This window comes from Gorilla gorilla, chromosome 19, assembly GCF_029281585.2.
Source record: "Gorilla gorilla gorilla isolate KB3781 chromosome 19, NHGRI_mGorGor1-v2.1_pri, whole genome shotgun sequence".
NCBI classification, from domain to species: domain Eukaryota; kingdom Metazoa; phylum Chordata; class Mammalia; order Primates; family Hominidae; genus Gorilla; species Gorilla gorilla.
Genome location: NC_073243.2, coordinates 101,665,219 through 101,682,999, shown reverse-complemented (window position 1 = coordinate 101,682,999; position 17,781 = coordinate 101,665,219). Strand labels below are relative to the sequence as shown.

General features: G+C 39.7%; 1 protein-coding gene across 2 annotated transcripts in view; it reads left to right on the top strand.

Annotated features, from left to right (window-relative positions):
• Positions 1–17,781, top strand: part of MARCHF6 (membrane associated ring-CH-type finger 6) — an 82,923-nt gene that overhangs the window by 59,670 nt on the left and 5,472 nt on the right. Inside the window, exons 20-25 of one of the 2 annotated variants that reach the window (XM_004059033.5) lie at positions 1,613–1,682; positions 2,669–2,850; positions 4,450–4,584; positions 10,924–11,013; positions 13,593–13,725; positions 17,099–17,234. In XM_004059033.5, the coding sequence (XP_004059081.1) occupies positions 1,613–1,682; positions 2,669–2,850; positions 4,450–4,584; positions 10,924–11,013; positions 13,593–13,725; positions 17,099–17,234 (746 nt within the window). Of the gene's footprint in view, positions 1–1,612; positions 1,683–2,668; positions 2,851–4,449; positions 4,585–7,341; positions 7,525–10,923; positions 11,014–13,592; positions 13,726–17,098; positions 17,235–17,781 lie in introns of those variants that run through there. The other variant, XR_010131807.1, reaches the window with a different exon arrangement.

Sequence of the window (17,781 nt, the reverse complement as noted above, 5' to 3'; positions counted from 1 at the left end):
TGCCTCGGCCTCCCAAAGTACTGGATTACAGGTGTAAGCCGCTGCGCCTGGCCTAATTGAATATATTTAGAGGGTGAGGTGTATGTCCAGGAGAGGTGAGGAACAAGGGGAGAGATGAGGGGCCACGGGAGCGGTGAGGGATAAGGTTGGGAAGAGGTGAGGGACAAGAGGAGTGGTGGGAGATAACGCTCTTGAATGGGCAGGAACCAGATAATGGAGCACCTTGAGCACCCTCTGCATGAGTCCACACTCACTGAATTGTTCTGCTCCTTTGTCCCCTTGAGGGGCATATCTCTGTTCCTGATTCAGTGGCTTATTCTAGAGGACTTTGCTGCATAACCTTGAGGAAAGCATGAAGGTCATCTTTTCCTTTATCTCTTAATAGCAGATCTCATAGTCAGCTCCCTTTTTTTCCCCTTGGTCTTTACTCAGCTCTCTCGCCTCTCCACAGACAAAAAAGGCCTTCTGAGCAACAGTTACTTTCTGGCCAGATCAGAGACAGACTCAAAAAATGACTTTTCACGCAGTTACAGCTGACAAAGCCTCAGAGTTTCCTGGGTTTTGTCATCTGTCCTTTTCAGGCTTCCCACCAGAGCTCTGCCCTCTGGTCTTGTGGAGATCCACCTGGTAAGCTAGCAGGCAAGCTACAGTTGCTGCCTTTCTGCTCAGGGAAACTGGTTTCCTCTTCTCTGTGTGATCACTTTTTATCTGCACTTCTGTATTAGTCTGTTTTCACACTGCTAATAAATACCTGAGACTGGGTAATTTATAAAGGAACGAGGTTTAATTGACTCATAGCATTCACATGGCTGGGGAGGCCTCACAATCATGGTGGAAGGTGAATGATGAGCAAAGTCACGTCTTACATGGCAGCAGGCAAGGGAGCTTGTGCAGAGGGACTCCCATTTATAAAACCGTCAGATCTGGTGGGACTTAATTCACTACCAGGAGAACAGTATGGGGGAAACTGCCCCATGATTCAGTTATCTCCATCTGGCCCTTCCCTTGACACCTGGGGATTATTACAGTTCAAGGTGAGATTTGAGTGGGGACACAGTCACACCATATCAGCTTCTCAGTACAGGAGCACTAGTTTATATGGCTATTTACATTTCAATTTAATTAAAATTACATAAAGTTAAAAATTTCATTACTCATTTACACTAATCACATATCAAATGCTCAGTAGCCACATGTGGCCTAGTGGCTACTGCATTGAGCAGTGCAGATCTAGACATTTATGTCATTATAGAACATTCTAATTGGACAGCACTGTTATTTGATTAAAAGGTGAATGTTTCTAATTTGTAATGTTTTATTTTAATAACAAGGGAAAATTTAAGGTGAATGTTTTTTTTAATGCTCTCTGATTAAAACATTTGCCATTTACTTGTGGGATGTATCTGATTATGTGAGAATGGATACTTATTTTCATTTTGGCCTAAATCATAGGTAATTTTACTGAAAATAAAAATTTTATGTGAAATTGCAGGAAACCTGGCAACACAAATATAGATGATTTCTTTTTAATGGGAAGATTGTGTTGATTCTTTGATAAAATACATTGAGCACGTGTTCTCTATTTATGCACTCTTTATGTTTTACTTTGCAGATATTTCTGTTGATTGTCTTCATGTGTATAACATTACTGATTGCCAGCCTCATCTGCCTTACTTTACCAGGTATGAGCTTGTGCTAGCCTTCAGCTAATAGCATCATTAAGGTTATTTATTTAGCTATTTGACAGAGTCTTGCTCTGTTCCCCAGTCTGGAGGGTAGTAGTATGATCATAGCTTACTGCAGCCTTGAACTACTGGGCTCAAGCAATCCTTCCACCTCAGCTAGGTCTATAGCTCTACTTAGGAATTCAAAAAGTATAGTACCATATTAGGAAGACAATCTGTAGGAAAAAATATACGGGAAATTTGGGTCTTGCTGTTCTCTCTAGCCTATTGAGAAGTAATCATATAAAGTAAGTTACTAAATTATGTAAATGGTCTTATCCAAGTGATTGTTGTGGGATGCTATAGAGTTTATTCCGAACAACTTTTTGTATGAGGCACTCCCTTAGACTGCTCTCAAATCCATTTTTCACATTCCAGTATATTCAAATAGTCTTAACTTTTTCTAAGAAAATTAATATGGTATTCTTTGATTATTGTGCTTTAAAATGTTATTTTGCCCACTCCTTATTAAAATAAGCTTAGTTTTCTGTCTTGATGAATGAGCCAATTGGAAGATAGTTACTCTAAATTATTTGTAATGTTTCTACATATTAAAAGTATTGACATCACAAATAAGAGGAAGAAATTCCCCACTTTTGTCCTATTATTGCATAATAGTTTCATTTGGTGATAAAAACAATGAAAACATTAATTCCCTCAAAAGCTTTTTTAGACCTAAAAGAATAAGTAATTGGCATGACAAATCAGAGTGTATGTCCCAGTAGAGCTCGCCTCCATTGAACTTACCTTGTTTTGGTTGTGATTTCATCAAATTGTGTACTCTTCAGACATTGTGATTTTTGTCTTTTGTTTTTTTGATGAAGACATTGATATATCGAATGTGATATCTTTTTCCTAATGTGAAAATACTAACATAACAACATGAAGATTACAATTCTCTTTACCTAGCCACATGTCTCATTTATCAGCTTTTCTATTTTCAGTATTTGCTGGCCGTTGGTTAATGTCATTTTGGACGGGGACTGCCAAAATCCATGAGCTCTACACAGCTGCTTGTGGTCTCTATGTTTGCTGGCTAACCATAAGGGCTGTGACGGTGATGGTGGCATGGATGCCTCAGGGACGCAGAGTGATCTTCCAGAAGGTTAAAGAGTGGTCTCTCATGGTATGTGTTTGTAATAAAAGACTGATCTTGTCTGTTAGGAATAGCGAATATTTTTCCAGTCATCTTAAATTTTTTTTTTTTGGCACATTTATTTCCTTACTATATTGTTTCAAGAGAGTTGATTTTTTGAATTAGAAGAAATACTCTTTCAAGATAGTGGCTTTCTGGTTCATTCTTGTTCAGAGTCCTACATTCAGATATATGAGGTTTAAAAGAAAAACAGGCTGGGCACAATGGCGTATGCCTGTAATCCCAGTACTGTGGGAAGCTAAGGCAGGAGGATTGCTTGATCCCAGGAGTTTGAGACCAGCCTGGGCAACAAAGCAAGACCCCATCTGTATTTTAAAAAGTATATGTATATAATATATTTTTACTGGATCATTTAGTAGCATGTTTTTCTTTATACACACGCATGCACACACCTACACATGCTTATATTACTTACTTAAGGGCCTTACTGGACACTTTGTAACATTATTGCTCTCAGTAACACATATGACTCACACAAATGTAGGATAAAAAAAAATACTGTAAGATGATTATCTGAGTGCAGTGATTTATGTCTGTATGTGTGTAATGTTGGCTGCAACTGGTAACTATGCTTAGGTTACTGCTTACACCTTTTCATTTGTATAATCAACTCTAATTTTTTATCGATTTATATTTTGATTTTGATTTCATTAGTTTAATATCCATTTAATATTAATGTTGAAGAAAAATATAAAATCCATTTTTATAGTGAGAGATTCATTATATATTATGGAGGGGTATAATTGCTATTTAATCCATAAGATAATGAGACAACCATATTTAAAATACAGAATCCAGCTAATTCCAGTTTTCATTTGATAGTCTTCCACATTATTAGAAAGTGCCATGTAGAGAAACAAGTATTTTGTCTTCCACACACATCATATTTAGTCTCTTGTTGAAACAGGTGTGTTTTCTGAGGCCACCTGAAGTAAAAGAGAGGTCATCAGGATCCAAGGCCACTTTAAATCATTTTTTTTTTGGTCAGAATTTCATCATTACTCTTTTATAATGTCTCCTCTCTGTGTCAGCTTTATTTTCATTTTGCCATTTAGTCCAGTTGCTAGAGCTGCACTGTCTGGTATACTAGTCATGTGGCTAAATGGCTACCATATTTGACAGATACAGGGTATTCCTATCAGTATGGTAAGTTCTATTGGACCATGTTGTTCTTTGAGGGAGCCAGTTTGATCAGCTTTATTAATTACTTTAGGATTGTGCAGAGCCCTTCCTGTATACCAGTCCACCTCAAAGTTCACAGATCAGCCTGTGTATGAGTGGGCCACCATTGGAGCAGGGGCCTTGGCCAGTCGGTGGCTTTTCTCGGGCAAACAGAAACCTAGTCCTAAGAACTGGATTGTGAGAAAAAAAACAGCCCAGCCAGCTGTGTGCTTTTTATGTAAGAGACTTGAGTACCTGCAGATTTTCTGGGTCCTAAAACCAGTCCCTGTGGATACTGAGGGATGACTGTGGTTGCTCTGTTAGGCATCAGTCTCAAACCTCAAAATGGAAATAGAGTTTGGCTCAGAAAGATCCTCTTTAATGATGTGGGCTCCTGTTTCCTAATAGATCATGAAGACTTTGATAGTTGCGGTGCTGTTGGCTGGAGTTGTCCCTCTCCTTCTGGGTCTCCTGTTTGAGCTGGTCATTGTGGCTCCCCTGAGGGTTCCCTTGGATCAGACTCCTCTTTTTTATCCATGGCAGGTAAATAAATGTATGTCTTTTGCTCATGTTATTTCATTAAGGATTTGAGATCAGAAAATAATCCTAGCCAGGCATGTGGCTTACGCCTATAATCTAGCACTTTGGGAGGCTGAGGTGGGAGGACTGCTTGCACCCAGGAGTTCAAGACCAGCCTGGGCAGCATGGCAAGACCTAGTCTCTATAAAAAATTGGCTCATGCGTCTGGTCCCAGCTGCTTGGGAGGCAAAGGTGAGAGGATCACAGGAGATTGAGGCTGAAGTGAGCCGTGTTCATGACACTGCACTGTAGCCTGGGCAACAGAGTAAGAGCCTCTGTCAAAAAAAAAAAAAAAAAAAAAGACAAAAGGAAAAAAATATAATTTTTAATTATTTTAGGTGATTTTAAGCAGCTGGTTTAGAAAGACTAATTTTTTTTTTAATTCTAGGAACTCTTATAAAATTGTTTAATGCTCTTTAATCAATCTTTCAGAATATGCAGGTCTTATAACTCCTTTAAAAGTGCTTACTTTATAGGTTAAAATGTTACTAACCATTTAGTCTTCTCTAATACTTGAAAATACAAACTAATAGTCATTGATTTTCGTTCATCTTTGAGGTAGAGTGAATTGTCTTACTCCTTTTGACTTGGAGGCTTTAATACTTTTGAATTATTATAGCATGTTTTCCCACAAAGTCACAGATTCATTAAAAAGAGTATCCTGGCTGGGTGCAGCGGCTTATGCCTGTAATCCCAGCACTTTGGGAGGCCAAGGTGGGTGGATCACCTGAGCTCAGGAGTTGAAGACTAGCCTGGACAACATGGTGAAATCCTGTCTCTACCCAAAATACAAAAAATTAGCCAAGCGTGGTGGTGTGGGCATGTGGTCCCAGCTACTCGAGAGGCTGAGGTGGGAGGATCTCTTGAGCCTGGGAGGCCGCGGTTGCAGTGAGCTGAGATCATGCTACTGCACTCCAGCCCGGGCGACAGAGTGAGACCCTGTCTCCAAAAAAAAAAAAAAACAACCAAGAGCATCCTGAGGGAACCCATGTAAGTCACAGCAAAGGTCTTAAAGCTCATGGAAAAAGAAATGGAAGTTTTCTATTGTATTTAGAGCCTGAGGTTTTTAACATCATAGAATTAAGATCTCAAGTTCTTAGTAGGTATTGGAGGAAAAGAGCTAGGTATTGACTTCAGTCATTCAAAGGCTTTTTAGCTTTGTTTTTATCTCTTAGTATATTGCGATGGGTTTTTTAGAAAATGAAAATTATTTGGCCCGTATTTCCCTTTTTCTGCTTTCCAGATGGAGAACCTCCACAAACTTCATTTACCAGAAAATTTTTATTTAAGTGCTTTTAATGGTGTACCCACACCCTGGATTGTATCACCCAGATGAAAATGAGGCTAGTGCAGTAATTTTCCTGAGGAATTTACACACTCTGATGGGAAAGCTAGACAGGTACACAGGTGTTGTGTGGTGTGATTAGGGGAAGCAGAAGGAACTGTGGCATTGTGTAGGAGAGACATTTAATCTAGCTTTGGGAGTTTCAGGTATGGTTTTCCATAAGAGATAGTATCTAAGCCAACCTAACTAGTAGAGAACAGAGAAGTGGGTAAGAAAGGAAGAAGTATATTCCAGGAGGAAGATGGGCAGACCTGGCTTGAGACAAGGTATGCATATGTGGGGAACTGCCTCCTTTCTAGTCTGGTTCATAGACTAGAATAGGTGAGAAATAAGTAATACAAAGAAGTACAGAACTGACTTGTGTTTTGATTTATGACTTTTTAACTTTTTGATGGTTGAAAGCGATACACATTCAGCAGAAACTGTACTTTGAGTACTCCTACAGCTATTCTGTTTTTCGCTTTCCGTATAGTATTCAGTAAATTGCATGAGATAGTCACTACGTAATTATAAAATTACGTAGGCTTGTTAGGCCTCAGTTATACTACAAGGCAAAAAATAAAATAGGTTTTGTGTTAGAAGTTTTTGCCCAACTGTAGGCTAATGTAAATGTTCCAAGCGCATTGTGATAGGCTGGGCTAAGCTATGATGTTCGGTAGGTTAGATGTATTAAATGCATTTTTGACTTACAGTGTTTTCAATTTAAGATGGGTTTATCTGGACCTAACATCATTGTAAGTTGAGGAGGATCTAATTAAGCATATGTTATGCCTTTCTGTAAGAGCCGCATTCCAGAGTAGTCAAATAGTATCTGTAATTGAAGGAAAGAGCTACCTTTTTTTTTTTAACAGAAAAATGCCAGCAAATAAAGGTAGAGAGATTAACACAATTAGAAAAATACTATTTTGCAATACCTAACAAAATAATTGATTATAGCAAGGATTGTTAATGGATGTTGAACCCAACAGATGAAAGGTTGATCAGTCTTCAGTTGCTATTGCTGTGTAACAAGTTATCCCACAACTTTGCGGCTTAAAACAACCATTTTAATTTTGTCCATAGAGTCTGTGGGTCAGATATTAAGACAGGGCATATCAGTTTGTCTCTGCTTTGTGCTGTCTGGGACTCAGCTGGGAAGATTCAATGGCTGGGAATGATTTGACAGTTATGGATGGAATCATTTGGCTGGAAACACACAACTAGTGGAGGAGTCAGGCTGACAATACCCTAACCCAGTCAGTGATCACTTAACAGTGTGAGAGTTGATGCTTGTTGTTGGTTGCTACCCATCTGGGGCTGTTGACTGGGCTCCTATATGTGCCTGGGCTGCTTCATAGCTAAGTAACCTCAAGGTATTTGGGCTTCTTATGTTGTAGTTCAGGGAAATGAGTGACCCCACAAACAAGAAGCTGCATCATCTTTTATGACCCCATGTCAGAAGGCCTACAACATCACTTTTCAGTGCATTTTACTGGGTATAAGCAAGTAACAAATGTTGGCTAAGATTCAAGGGAAGAGGACATAGACCCCCTACCACATGATGGGAAAAGAATTTGCAGGTATGTTACATTGCAGTGTGAAAGTGGTTATTTGCATGGTGGCAAAGTGTCACCTTATGGATTACTTGATGGCTCAAAGGGAAACACACAACTAGTGGAGGGGTCAGGCTGACAATACCCTAACCCAGTCAGTGATCAAGCAAAGTACTGCTGCAAATGGGACAAACAGATACTATCTGCCTTTTAATGTTACGCAGCATGAGCCCTGAAAAAGGCCAAAGCATCCCGTGGCATCAAGGAGCCATCTTGGCACTGTTAGCCAGGCCTTAGTGTTCTCCTGTTGGACATAAACAATTTGACAGAACATCAACATCATACACTGTCACTCTGTGATCAAGATAGAGGAAGACAAAAGCAAGACCCTCTGCAATCATGTCTGAACACAGACAGAACAGGAGCATTATTCAAACCACAGAAATGACCAAACATTCCCCTTTACTGGCTAACATGATTGGTTACTGCCTCATTACCAATTACAGTTTTAGCTTCTGCCACTTTTTCTAGATAAGATTTATTTATTAAGATAACCATTCACAGATTACTCTGCTTTCTAATAGCATCTGATACAGACCAAATTCCTGCTTCTTAAATCCTCCCCCAAATCCCTAACATAAGCTGAAATCCTGTAATAACCACTTTCTAGCACTCTTACTGAGGGGCCCCAAGTTCTCCATGCTGTGTTACTCCCTTGCTGCAATGAGTAATAAATGCAACTTGTTCTAGTTATACTTGTATTTTTGGTGGTCTTTACAGTACTCAGCATTACTTGTGAAATCATCATCACCTTAGAGAATTCTTCGGTACTATCAAAGTTTAAAAATGCTGATATATTATGACTCAGCAGTTTGGCTTTTCAGAATCTACTGTGAGGCATGAGCAAGGCTGTTTCTGCAAATACATCATTTTTTATAGCAAAAAATGAGAAGTGATCTAGATGTCCACCAATAGAGAATGCCCAAATAAAATGTGGAATATCAATGCAGCAATTGAAAAAATGAAGTAGAGATATTTGTTTTGATATCGATAGCTCCCAGACATGTTTCTGAGTTGGGGGAAAGCACAAGCTGTAGACAGATAATGTGCAGCGTGCTATCCTTAATGTTTTGCATTAAACCCCCAAGTTTTTGAAGGAACAGCTTGCTTTTTCTTAATTCATGACTTTAAGCTGCTTGCCTTTCCTGCAGCAAGTGGCTGCAGCTCCGTGGGATAGTGGGCCAGTTGGAATTCTAGCAGAGCAGCTAGTGTGGTGTGTCCTGTCTGGCAGGAGAGGACTGCAAAGCAGTGGGTTTTTGGAGAACACGAATCACAGTGATCTTGGACCTCCTTGGGTAAACATTAATCTCATTTGGGTGTCTACTGGACTCCCAGAAGGCCAAGAGAAAGCTGAATTGGTGGGTTGTTGCATCTTCCCTGCCTGTGAGAAAAAGCAGGGAGGCTTTCTTCATGTTCCTCAGTAGGAGACTGTTGGACGGCTGTCCCAAAGGTCTGAAGAGGTAAAAGATCCTTTTGAAGCCCTTTAGGATATCCTCAGCCAGGCCCAAGCCTCCTTGAGGCTGCAGAGGAAATTATAACAAGTGCTTTATATGCAGGAGGCTCAGCAGCCACAGAAAGGAAGTTAAGGCAGAGCAGTCAGAACACATGCCAGTTTGACAGCACTGCTTGCAGAGCCATGAGCTTCCAGAGAGAAGAGCAAACACACGGACGCCGAGTGCAGTATGTTCACATGCACATACAAACAGCAGCTCTAAAGCAGAACGCAGTTGTTGTGGAGCTGTATGACATAGATTTCAGACAAATCTAGTAGTGAAAAAAGATGTGGACAGTCACCACTGGGCTTGGCTTGGAGGCTTGGAAGATGAATGCAAAGCACTGGGCAAAACAGAAGAGGAAATTGAGAAAGAGAAATGTTTTGGAGGAAACATCTAGGAGACTTAGCGTACTGATAACGGGGGTTCCAGAAGGAACAAATGTGAGGCAGCATTGATACAAAAATAGGAGAAAATTTAACTGAATTGAAGAAAGATCTGATTCTGTAGTTTGAAGGGGCTCATGAGATTTGGTAAGATTGAGATCCAAGATAAAAACACATAATTGGGTATATCTTATTAGACACAGGGAAATCATATGCAAGCTTCAAAAAACTGCATTGTCATTGGACTTTTTTTCTGTAGCACTGAAAACCATAAGATCAGAGAATTTATAGACGACTGGGTAAAAGGGACAAAAACCAAGCTTCCTCTACCCAGACAAAAAATCATTTAGCTGTTCACCTATCAGGGTGAAGATTGATATTTGAGGGTATTCAAGAATTCAGTGTGTGTATCAACCTCTCACCCCATTTGAAGAAGATCCTTAGAATAACCAATCAAACCAGTAAAGAAATGGGAACATTGGCCTCAAGATGGTAGACAGTGAAGAGGAGAATTAACAATCTGAGCAAAGTCCATATAAAAATGATACTACATACTTTCTATGGGATATAGATGTATAGATGCAGCTGAATGCATGGGGAAAAACATGGATGGTATGTACCAAAAGCTAATAGTGGTTATTGCTGGGGAGGGATCAGGATTTAAGGTAGTGATCACAGAGGACTCCCGTCTTCTCTGTAAAGATTTTGGTTTTATGTAAGAATCAGTCTAAATGTTACATGTGGTTTCTTTTTTTTTTTTTTATACTGTTTTTTGTTGTTGTTGTTGTTTTAAATAAGCTAGATAGAGACCAGGTTATAAAGGGTTTTGTGTGCCTTGCTAAGGACTTTAGGGTTGTTAAGCAGGGAAGTTACATTCATGATCTGATTTGCATTTAAAGAGATACTTGGTGGTGGGGGAAGGGGGCTGTGGGGAGGGAGGAAGTAGTCATCACTCTGACTGTCTGGTGGAGAGCTGGAGGGTGGGCAGGCCAAGAGTCCGTTGCACCATGAGGAGGAACCTAGTAACAGTTCCCCAGTAGAACCACAAATGCTTCAAGCTAGAAGCTATCTGTGAGCCTTTAGAATGGTTTCTTAGGCCAAACTTTGCTCCACAGTCTTAATTTGACATAAATCAGCTCACTTGAAACCAATGAAATAGCCTAAAGATAGTTTGAAATAAAATCTTGGCATTTATTTTATTTGCTTTTTGAGATATCCATTAATGACCAGACTTTCTCTAACTCTTGGGAAAACAATATAGATTTTTAAAAGATAGAAGAACAATTTTTTATGGAAACATGGAATTTGAGCTGTTGAAGAAAAAAAATTCTCTGGGTTTTCAGTACGTTAGTCTTTTGTAAAATTGTTGCCAATACTATAGAACTTCTATTTTGATGTGAAATAATGTAAGAAAATTATACAGCCTCTCTGCTGTGTTTATTGTTAAAAAACAACAGAAATATGTTAAATGGTTTTTAATTCCCTAGGACTGGGCACTTGGAGTCCTGCATGCCAAAATCATTGCAGCTATAACATTGATGGGTCCTCAGTGGTGGTTGAAAACTGTAATTGAACAGGTAAGCAAAATCAGTTTTCAGAGAAAGACATTCTGGAATTGGTTGTGTTTACGTTTGGCAGCTATAACTCTTATTTCTTATCTTCCTACCTTGCTGAGTTTTCTACATTTTTTTTGATGGGCATATATAACCTTTTTTTTTTTTTTTTTTTTTTAAAGACAGCAGTTTTGTTTTACCACTGTATAGGAGGAAAATAATTTTTTTCTCAACCCTTGTTTTTTTTAGTTAAAATGGAACCCTTTAATAAAAGACAACAGAAAAACAAAAGTTTATTAAAGTACATATTTCATATATACATGGAGATACCCAGGGAATGAGTGATTTCAGAGAGGTGGCTTTGAATTCCAACGAATCTTCAACAAAGAATAATAAATTTTTAGAGAAGTGACAAGATGAAGGAAAAGGACTTTGAGTCTCTAGGGGTGGCAAGTGGGGGGAAGCAAAAAATTGGCAGATGCGGCTCCTTAGTAAAGCTTGGCAGTGTTGATTCCTCTGGTGCCATCTAGAGGCCCAGAAAGGCCCAAAGCTCTCTTCAGTGGGTAATCTTTGTCCTTCATGGTGGAGGGAAGTGGGGTGTATAAAGACAAAAGTCTTTATACATTTATATTCTGCTTCTAGGCAATAGAGGGAGGACGGAAAGTTTTCCTGCATCTATTCTTTCTCAGTTGCATTCAACTCAAAACAATCCTTATGTCTAAGAGGCATATTTTTAGGGTGGCATATTGTGGTTTTCTATACTCCCATGAAGTTTCATCAACCACGTTTAAGCCATCCTTTATCTGAAGGTTAACCAGTAGCTTACGGTATCTAGAACCCTGTTCATAGTGGAGACAAAAATGAAAATATGTGCTTTTTTTCTGGTGAAGGTTGATATTAATGTTTCTAAGCCTGTAGTAGATTTGGAGTGGGGGAAAGGTTATTGCTCGAGGTAATGAAAGAAGACAGAGGAAAAAACATTACAAAAGGAGACCTGTTTTGGCTTCATCTAGCTACATAGTACCTAAGGCTATTATTGTATTACAGAACTGCCAGATAATTTGATTGTTGTGGGAATACCTTGGAAAAGGTAGACTGTGCTTTTAGCACTCCGATAATAAGACTAGAAAGTATGGTAATTCATTTAAGGAAAATTTCTATCCAAAATGGCCAACATAACAGATTTTGCTGCTACTTTACGCTTTAGTTATCTAGCAAATGTACTTGTGGGGACCCCTCTTATCCTTAGGCCAGTGCCACATAAGTAAGACATAACAGTTCTGCAGCAGTAAAGTACACCTCTTTTTGATGTATGAGAAGTAAAGACAGTAGTTAGCCAAGTATGCTCAAGAAAATCTGTTCAAAAAGTGCCTGTATTTCAAGATTTTGATTCTTAGGAGTATAGGGGGGTTAGGGAGCCAGCAAATTGCAGTGTGTTTGTGTGTGTCTCTATAAAGTATGGGCTAATTCTGAAGTCCACCAGGAGTGTGATGCATCGGGGGCTTCTGGCTTCATATCCCTTCAGGATCAGAGTGCAGGCCAGTACACTCTAGAATGGCCAGGTTAGCCTCTGGCCCTTGAAAAAGGAGCATGGAGATGGGGTTTATTCATACTGGAGGCTGTGGAACATCATTGATCTTCTAAATAATTTGTTATCTTATTCATTGTTTTCTCTTGCGTATGTGCGTGTGTGTCTCTGTAAATTTAAGAAAAATGGTTGGAAATGTTTGAGAAACACTGGGATGCCTTGCTTCATTGATTAAAATGCATTTGGGTTAACTAGGTGTCTTTGGGAATGGCAGCATGCCTTTAAAAGGTTAAGCATGTTTGCCATTCAAATTCTGAGGTGTTGGGGTTGAGTTATGCTACATTCAGTCACAGCTAAGAGAGGTTTAAGTGCTGCTGGTGAGGCAAGAGGAGAAGAAAATAACAGCCTTCTAAGCCTTGTTTCTGTCTGCACTCCATCTAAATTTTCTGTTCCCAGGGTTTTCCCATTTCCATCCATTCTTTCCTGTGCATTACGCTTGTAGAATTTTCTGGATAAGATGATGGAAATATTCTAGTAGTTCTTGGACTTGCTTTTTTATATTCACTATAGAATTCTTTCATACTAAATTTTTAAATACCTTTTGATTTGTTAAAATTTGATTTATGCAAGCTTTTCAGAAACGTTTCCTGCTTCAGTGTTTTCTCATCATACTCAGATAAAATGAATGCAATATTGTATAATAACACAATATTACATATTACATATCTCTTACATAAGATGTATGAAGTTACTTCAAGTAATGTGGTCTTGAATGAATACCACTGAATGTCATCTGGTATTGTATAGTGCAAGTAGAGTATAAATTATTCTAGATTAGTGTCTTATTTCATCACTTAGCAGAGCTAACTGCAGAGCGTTAGTGGGTAAATACATTTCTTCAGAAACTCGTGGGCACTATGCTTATGTTGGTATACCAGAATTTGCCTTGGCTTTAGAAGAAGTAACCAGTTTGACTATTTTTGGGTTGGCAGATTCAGTTGTGTGGAGATTGCTGTATTAACTTGGAGGAATTTGTCCTGTATCTTTGTTCTAATTGCTTTTTGTAATGTTTCAGGTTTACGCAAATGGCATCCGGAACATTGACCTTCACTATATTGTTCGTAAACTGGCAGCTCCCGTGATCTCTGTGCTGTTGCTTTCCCTGTGTGTACCTTATGTCATAGCTTCTGGTGTTGTTCCTTTACTAGGTACGTAATGCTGGTTGTGGAGCCTTGAAGGAGCACTTTTATTAACATTGGACATTCTCTTTACCCCTAGTAAAAAGGATGTCTCACTCCATATGCTTTATTTGTAAATGTGAATCCAGCTAAGACAATGATTTCAAAATACCACTTTTCTTAGATTTGACTACTCTGGGTAAGATTAGAGGATCATAAAGCTCTTTGATACAGTTCTTTTCTCTACCAGAAGATAAAATTTGAAATTTACATGCCGTACAAAATAGGCAGGATCAGATTTCCTTCAGGTTGTCTTCTTCTGAGTAGAAGTGCTGTGATCATATAAAATTAAGTAACAGTGTTGTTGTATTTAAGTTTTAAAGAAATATTCTTTGGCATAAAAGATCCAAAAAGGAGATGCTAATGGGCAACACGTTTATACTTGGAAATACACTGTCTTGTTGACTGTGTAGTGAAGACTCCTCATAGCTCCTTAAACCCAGCATATTTTCAAAATTATAAGCAGAGACTTTTCCTTCCCAAATCTTTTTCTTCTCCAGAATTCCGTCTCTCAGCTGCAAACATTATCATCCAACAAATTGCATAAGTCAGAAACCTTGAAGGCTATCCATGTCACCTTATTCTGTCCTCCATGTCCCTCTGGTCTCCAAGTGTCCCATTCTTCCCTGAAGAATCTGGTCTCTCGTCTCTGGAGCCTTTGCTCCTGACTTTTGTTGAGTCATTCGTCTCCTACCCTAACTTTGGCACCTTCCTATCTGGTTTCCCAGCCTTGAACCTGCCATCACTAATTCCTTCTCCACACTGGGCACAATGACCTTTCAAAAGAATGAATCTCATTGTACCTCTTTGGTGAACATTTTTTTCATTGGTTCCTCTGTGGCCTTTAATGTAGTCCAACCTTTTGGCATAGTTTACAAGGCTCCTCCTTTTGCTTTGATGTGGGCTTCAGTTTGACCTCACTCCATGTCATATACTCTGAGTTTTGATTAAACAACCATGGAATGGCCTCTTATCAAACACACGATGTCCTCTCCATAACTGTCTCCACATTTTCATTTGTCTTATCCATCTGCCAGAAATGACCCCGTCCTCCCTTTAACCGTGAGAGAAGAGCTTAAAAAAAACACACAACCAAACTTGCAGTGTAACATGTATACTTGTATGTTACCTTACTAGGTCAAGAAATAGAACTTTTCCAGCCCTTTGGAAGCCCTCTGTGTGTGTGCCCTTCTTTACCTTTTGCCACTGGTTTGACTTCTAATAGTCTCATTGCTTCTTAGACAGTAAAGATATTAGCCACGTGCAGTAGCTACTTGGGAGGCTGAGGTGGGAGGTTGCTTGAAGCCAGGAATTCAAGACCAGCCTGAGCAACATGGCGAGACCCAACCTCTTAAAAAAAAAAATAAATAAATTATCTGGGAGTGGTGGCGCACACCTGTAATCTCAGCTGCCCTGCAGGCTGAGGCAGGAGGATGGCTTGAACCCAGGAGTTCAGGGCTAACCTCAGGTTGTGACACTCCAATCTAGCCCAGGCAACAGGCCAAGACCCTGTCTCAAAAAAAAAAAATTGCTCAACACAGGTTTGTATAGAGAGGGGCTAAGCAATGTATCCCTCAGTCTGCAGGATGGCATGGGAAACGGAACAGTTAAGCTGAGGGCCCACAGTGTGCAAACTGCATCGTTTCCTGGTTCCTTCTAAGTAGAAACTTCAAGGCTTTTATTTGGTTTGAATTGTGACTATGCCAAGTATCATAAATACCATATTAAAATGCAAATATATATTTCCTGCAAAATATATTTCAAAGCCCATTGCTTTTTAGTTTTTTTTTTTTTTTTTTTTTTTTTTTTTGAGAGACGGAGTCTCGCTCTTTTGCCCAGGCTGGAGTACAGTGGTGCAGTCTCGGCTCGCTGCAGCCTCTGCCTCCTGGGTTCAAGCGATTTTCCTGCCTCAGCCTCTTGAGTAGCTGGGACTACAGGCATGCGCCACCATGCCCAGCTAATTTTTGTCTTTTTGTTAGAGACAGGGTTTCACCATGTTGGCCAGGCTGGTCTTGAACTTCTGACCTCAGATAATCCACCCCCCTCGGCCGCCCAAAGTGCTGGGATTACAGGCATGAGCTGCCACACCCAGCGCATTGCTTATTAGTTGAATACGTCTTTAAAATTAAATTATTTTGACTCTTTAGAACAGTCTCTTTACTGGTTTTGTCTAGAGTAGGAATGCCCTATATTCTTTTTTATTCTAATTAGCATATATTATGTTCTGCCCATTAATAGTATATAGACTTAAGAATTTGGATTTCCAACCTAGTCATTCATGTTTTCATTTTTAAAAATTTTATTGTGAGCATTTCTGGAAAGACTTTGGAAGGGAAAAAGAGTGGCAAATGAAAAATGTTAGTACCTGTTTTGCCCTGTTTAGATGCTTTATGTAATTCTTACATGTTATTCTTAGGGTAGCTTTTTAATATGTTTGGTCAACTCTGTTTTAGAAATGGGAAATTGAGGTTCATAGAGATTGAGAATCTTACCCCAAAGTCTAGTTTTTAAGGAGTAAGAGCAGCATTCAAATTTCAAACTCAGCTCCAGAGCTTATGCACAGCACACTATTGTGGTGTTTGGAATAATCCACCTGAGGGTATTAATTTTCTGAATTCCTCGGAAGTACTTGCTCTGATTTTAAAGCCCCCCAGTCCCCTCTGCCAGAGAAGTATTAAAACTCATGAGTTAAATATAGAAAAATAAATACATGTGTGTTCTAAAAGTTTGAGGATTTTTTTATTATATAAGCACAGTTTTGGTTTTGCTTCTTTAAACTGTGGTGCAGTAGAAATATATCAATGACACCACTGCTTGTGGAACATGAGAAGTCATCTCGTCCAGTTCCTTTTTTTTTTTTTTTGAGGCAGGGTCTCACTCTGTTGTCCAGGTTGGAGTGCAGTGGCTTGATTGATCTCGGCTCCCTGCAACCTCCACCTCTCAGGTTCAAGCGATTCTCCCACCCCAGCCTCCTGAGTAGCTGGGACTACAGGTGCAACGCCACCACACCTGGCTAATTTTTGTATTTTTTGGTAGAGACAGGGTTTTACCATGTTGGCCAGGCTGCTCTAGAACTCCTGACCTCAAGTGATCCGCCCGCCTCGGCCTCCCAAAGTGCTGGGATTACAGGCGCGAGCTACTATGCCTGGCCTCCTTGTTTTACAAATGAGAAAGTTGGGGGTCAGAAAGGGCTCATGACCCACACAGATTGTAGAAAGTTAACAGACCTGGGGCTTAGAAAGCTTGTCTGCCCCAGTCCATTCTTCTAGGGGAAGGACATGTTTACGTTTCATGTCACTGTTATTTCACATACACTGAAAGTTTTTCTTTTTTGGTTTTCTAGGTGTTACTGCGGAAATGCAAAACTTAGTCCATCGGCGGATTTATCCATTTTTACTGATGGTCGTGGTATTGATGGCAATTTTGTCCTTCCAAGTCCGCCAGTTTAAGCGCCTTTATGAACATATTAAAAATGACAAGTAAGTCTGGCGTTCTGTTCGTCTCTTGTTTAAGTGTTTTCACTTCTTAATTTATGTATCTGATGTGACAAATCATAGGAGGGAAACATGCTCAGATTCTGGGTATACTTGGAGGTGGGATTAGCAAGGTTTGCTGACAGATTGTGACATGTGAGGGAGAGTGGAATCAAGGACTTATTTGGCCCAAACACAGGGAATATGGAGTTGTCATTTATGGAGCTGGAAAAGACTGGGAGAAACTGTTGTGGAGAGGGAGTTTTTTTTTTTTTTGGTGGTGGTTTTTTTTTTTTTTTGAGACGGAGTCTCGCTCTGTTGCCAGGCTGGAGTGCAGTGGTGTGAACTTGGCTCACTGCAACCTCCACCTCCCAGGTTCAAGCGATTCTCCTGCCTCAGCCTCCCAAGTAGCTGGGATTACAGGTGTGCACCACCATGCTCAGCTAATTTTTGTATTTTTAGTAGAGACAGGGTTTCACCATGTTGGCTAGGATTGTGTCGATCTCCTAACCTCGTGATCCACCTGCCTTGGCCTCCCAAAGTGTTGGGGTTA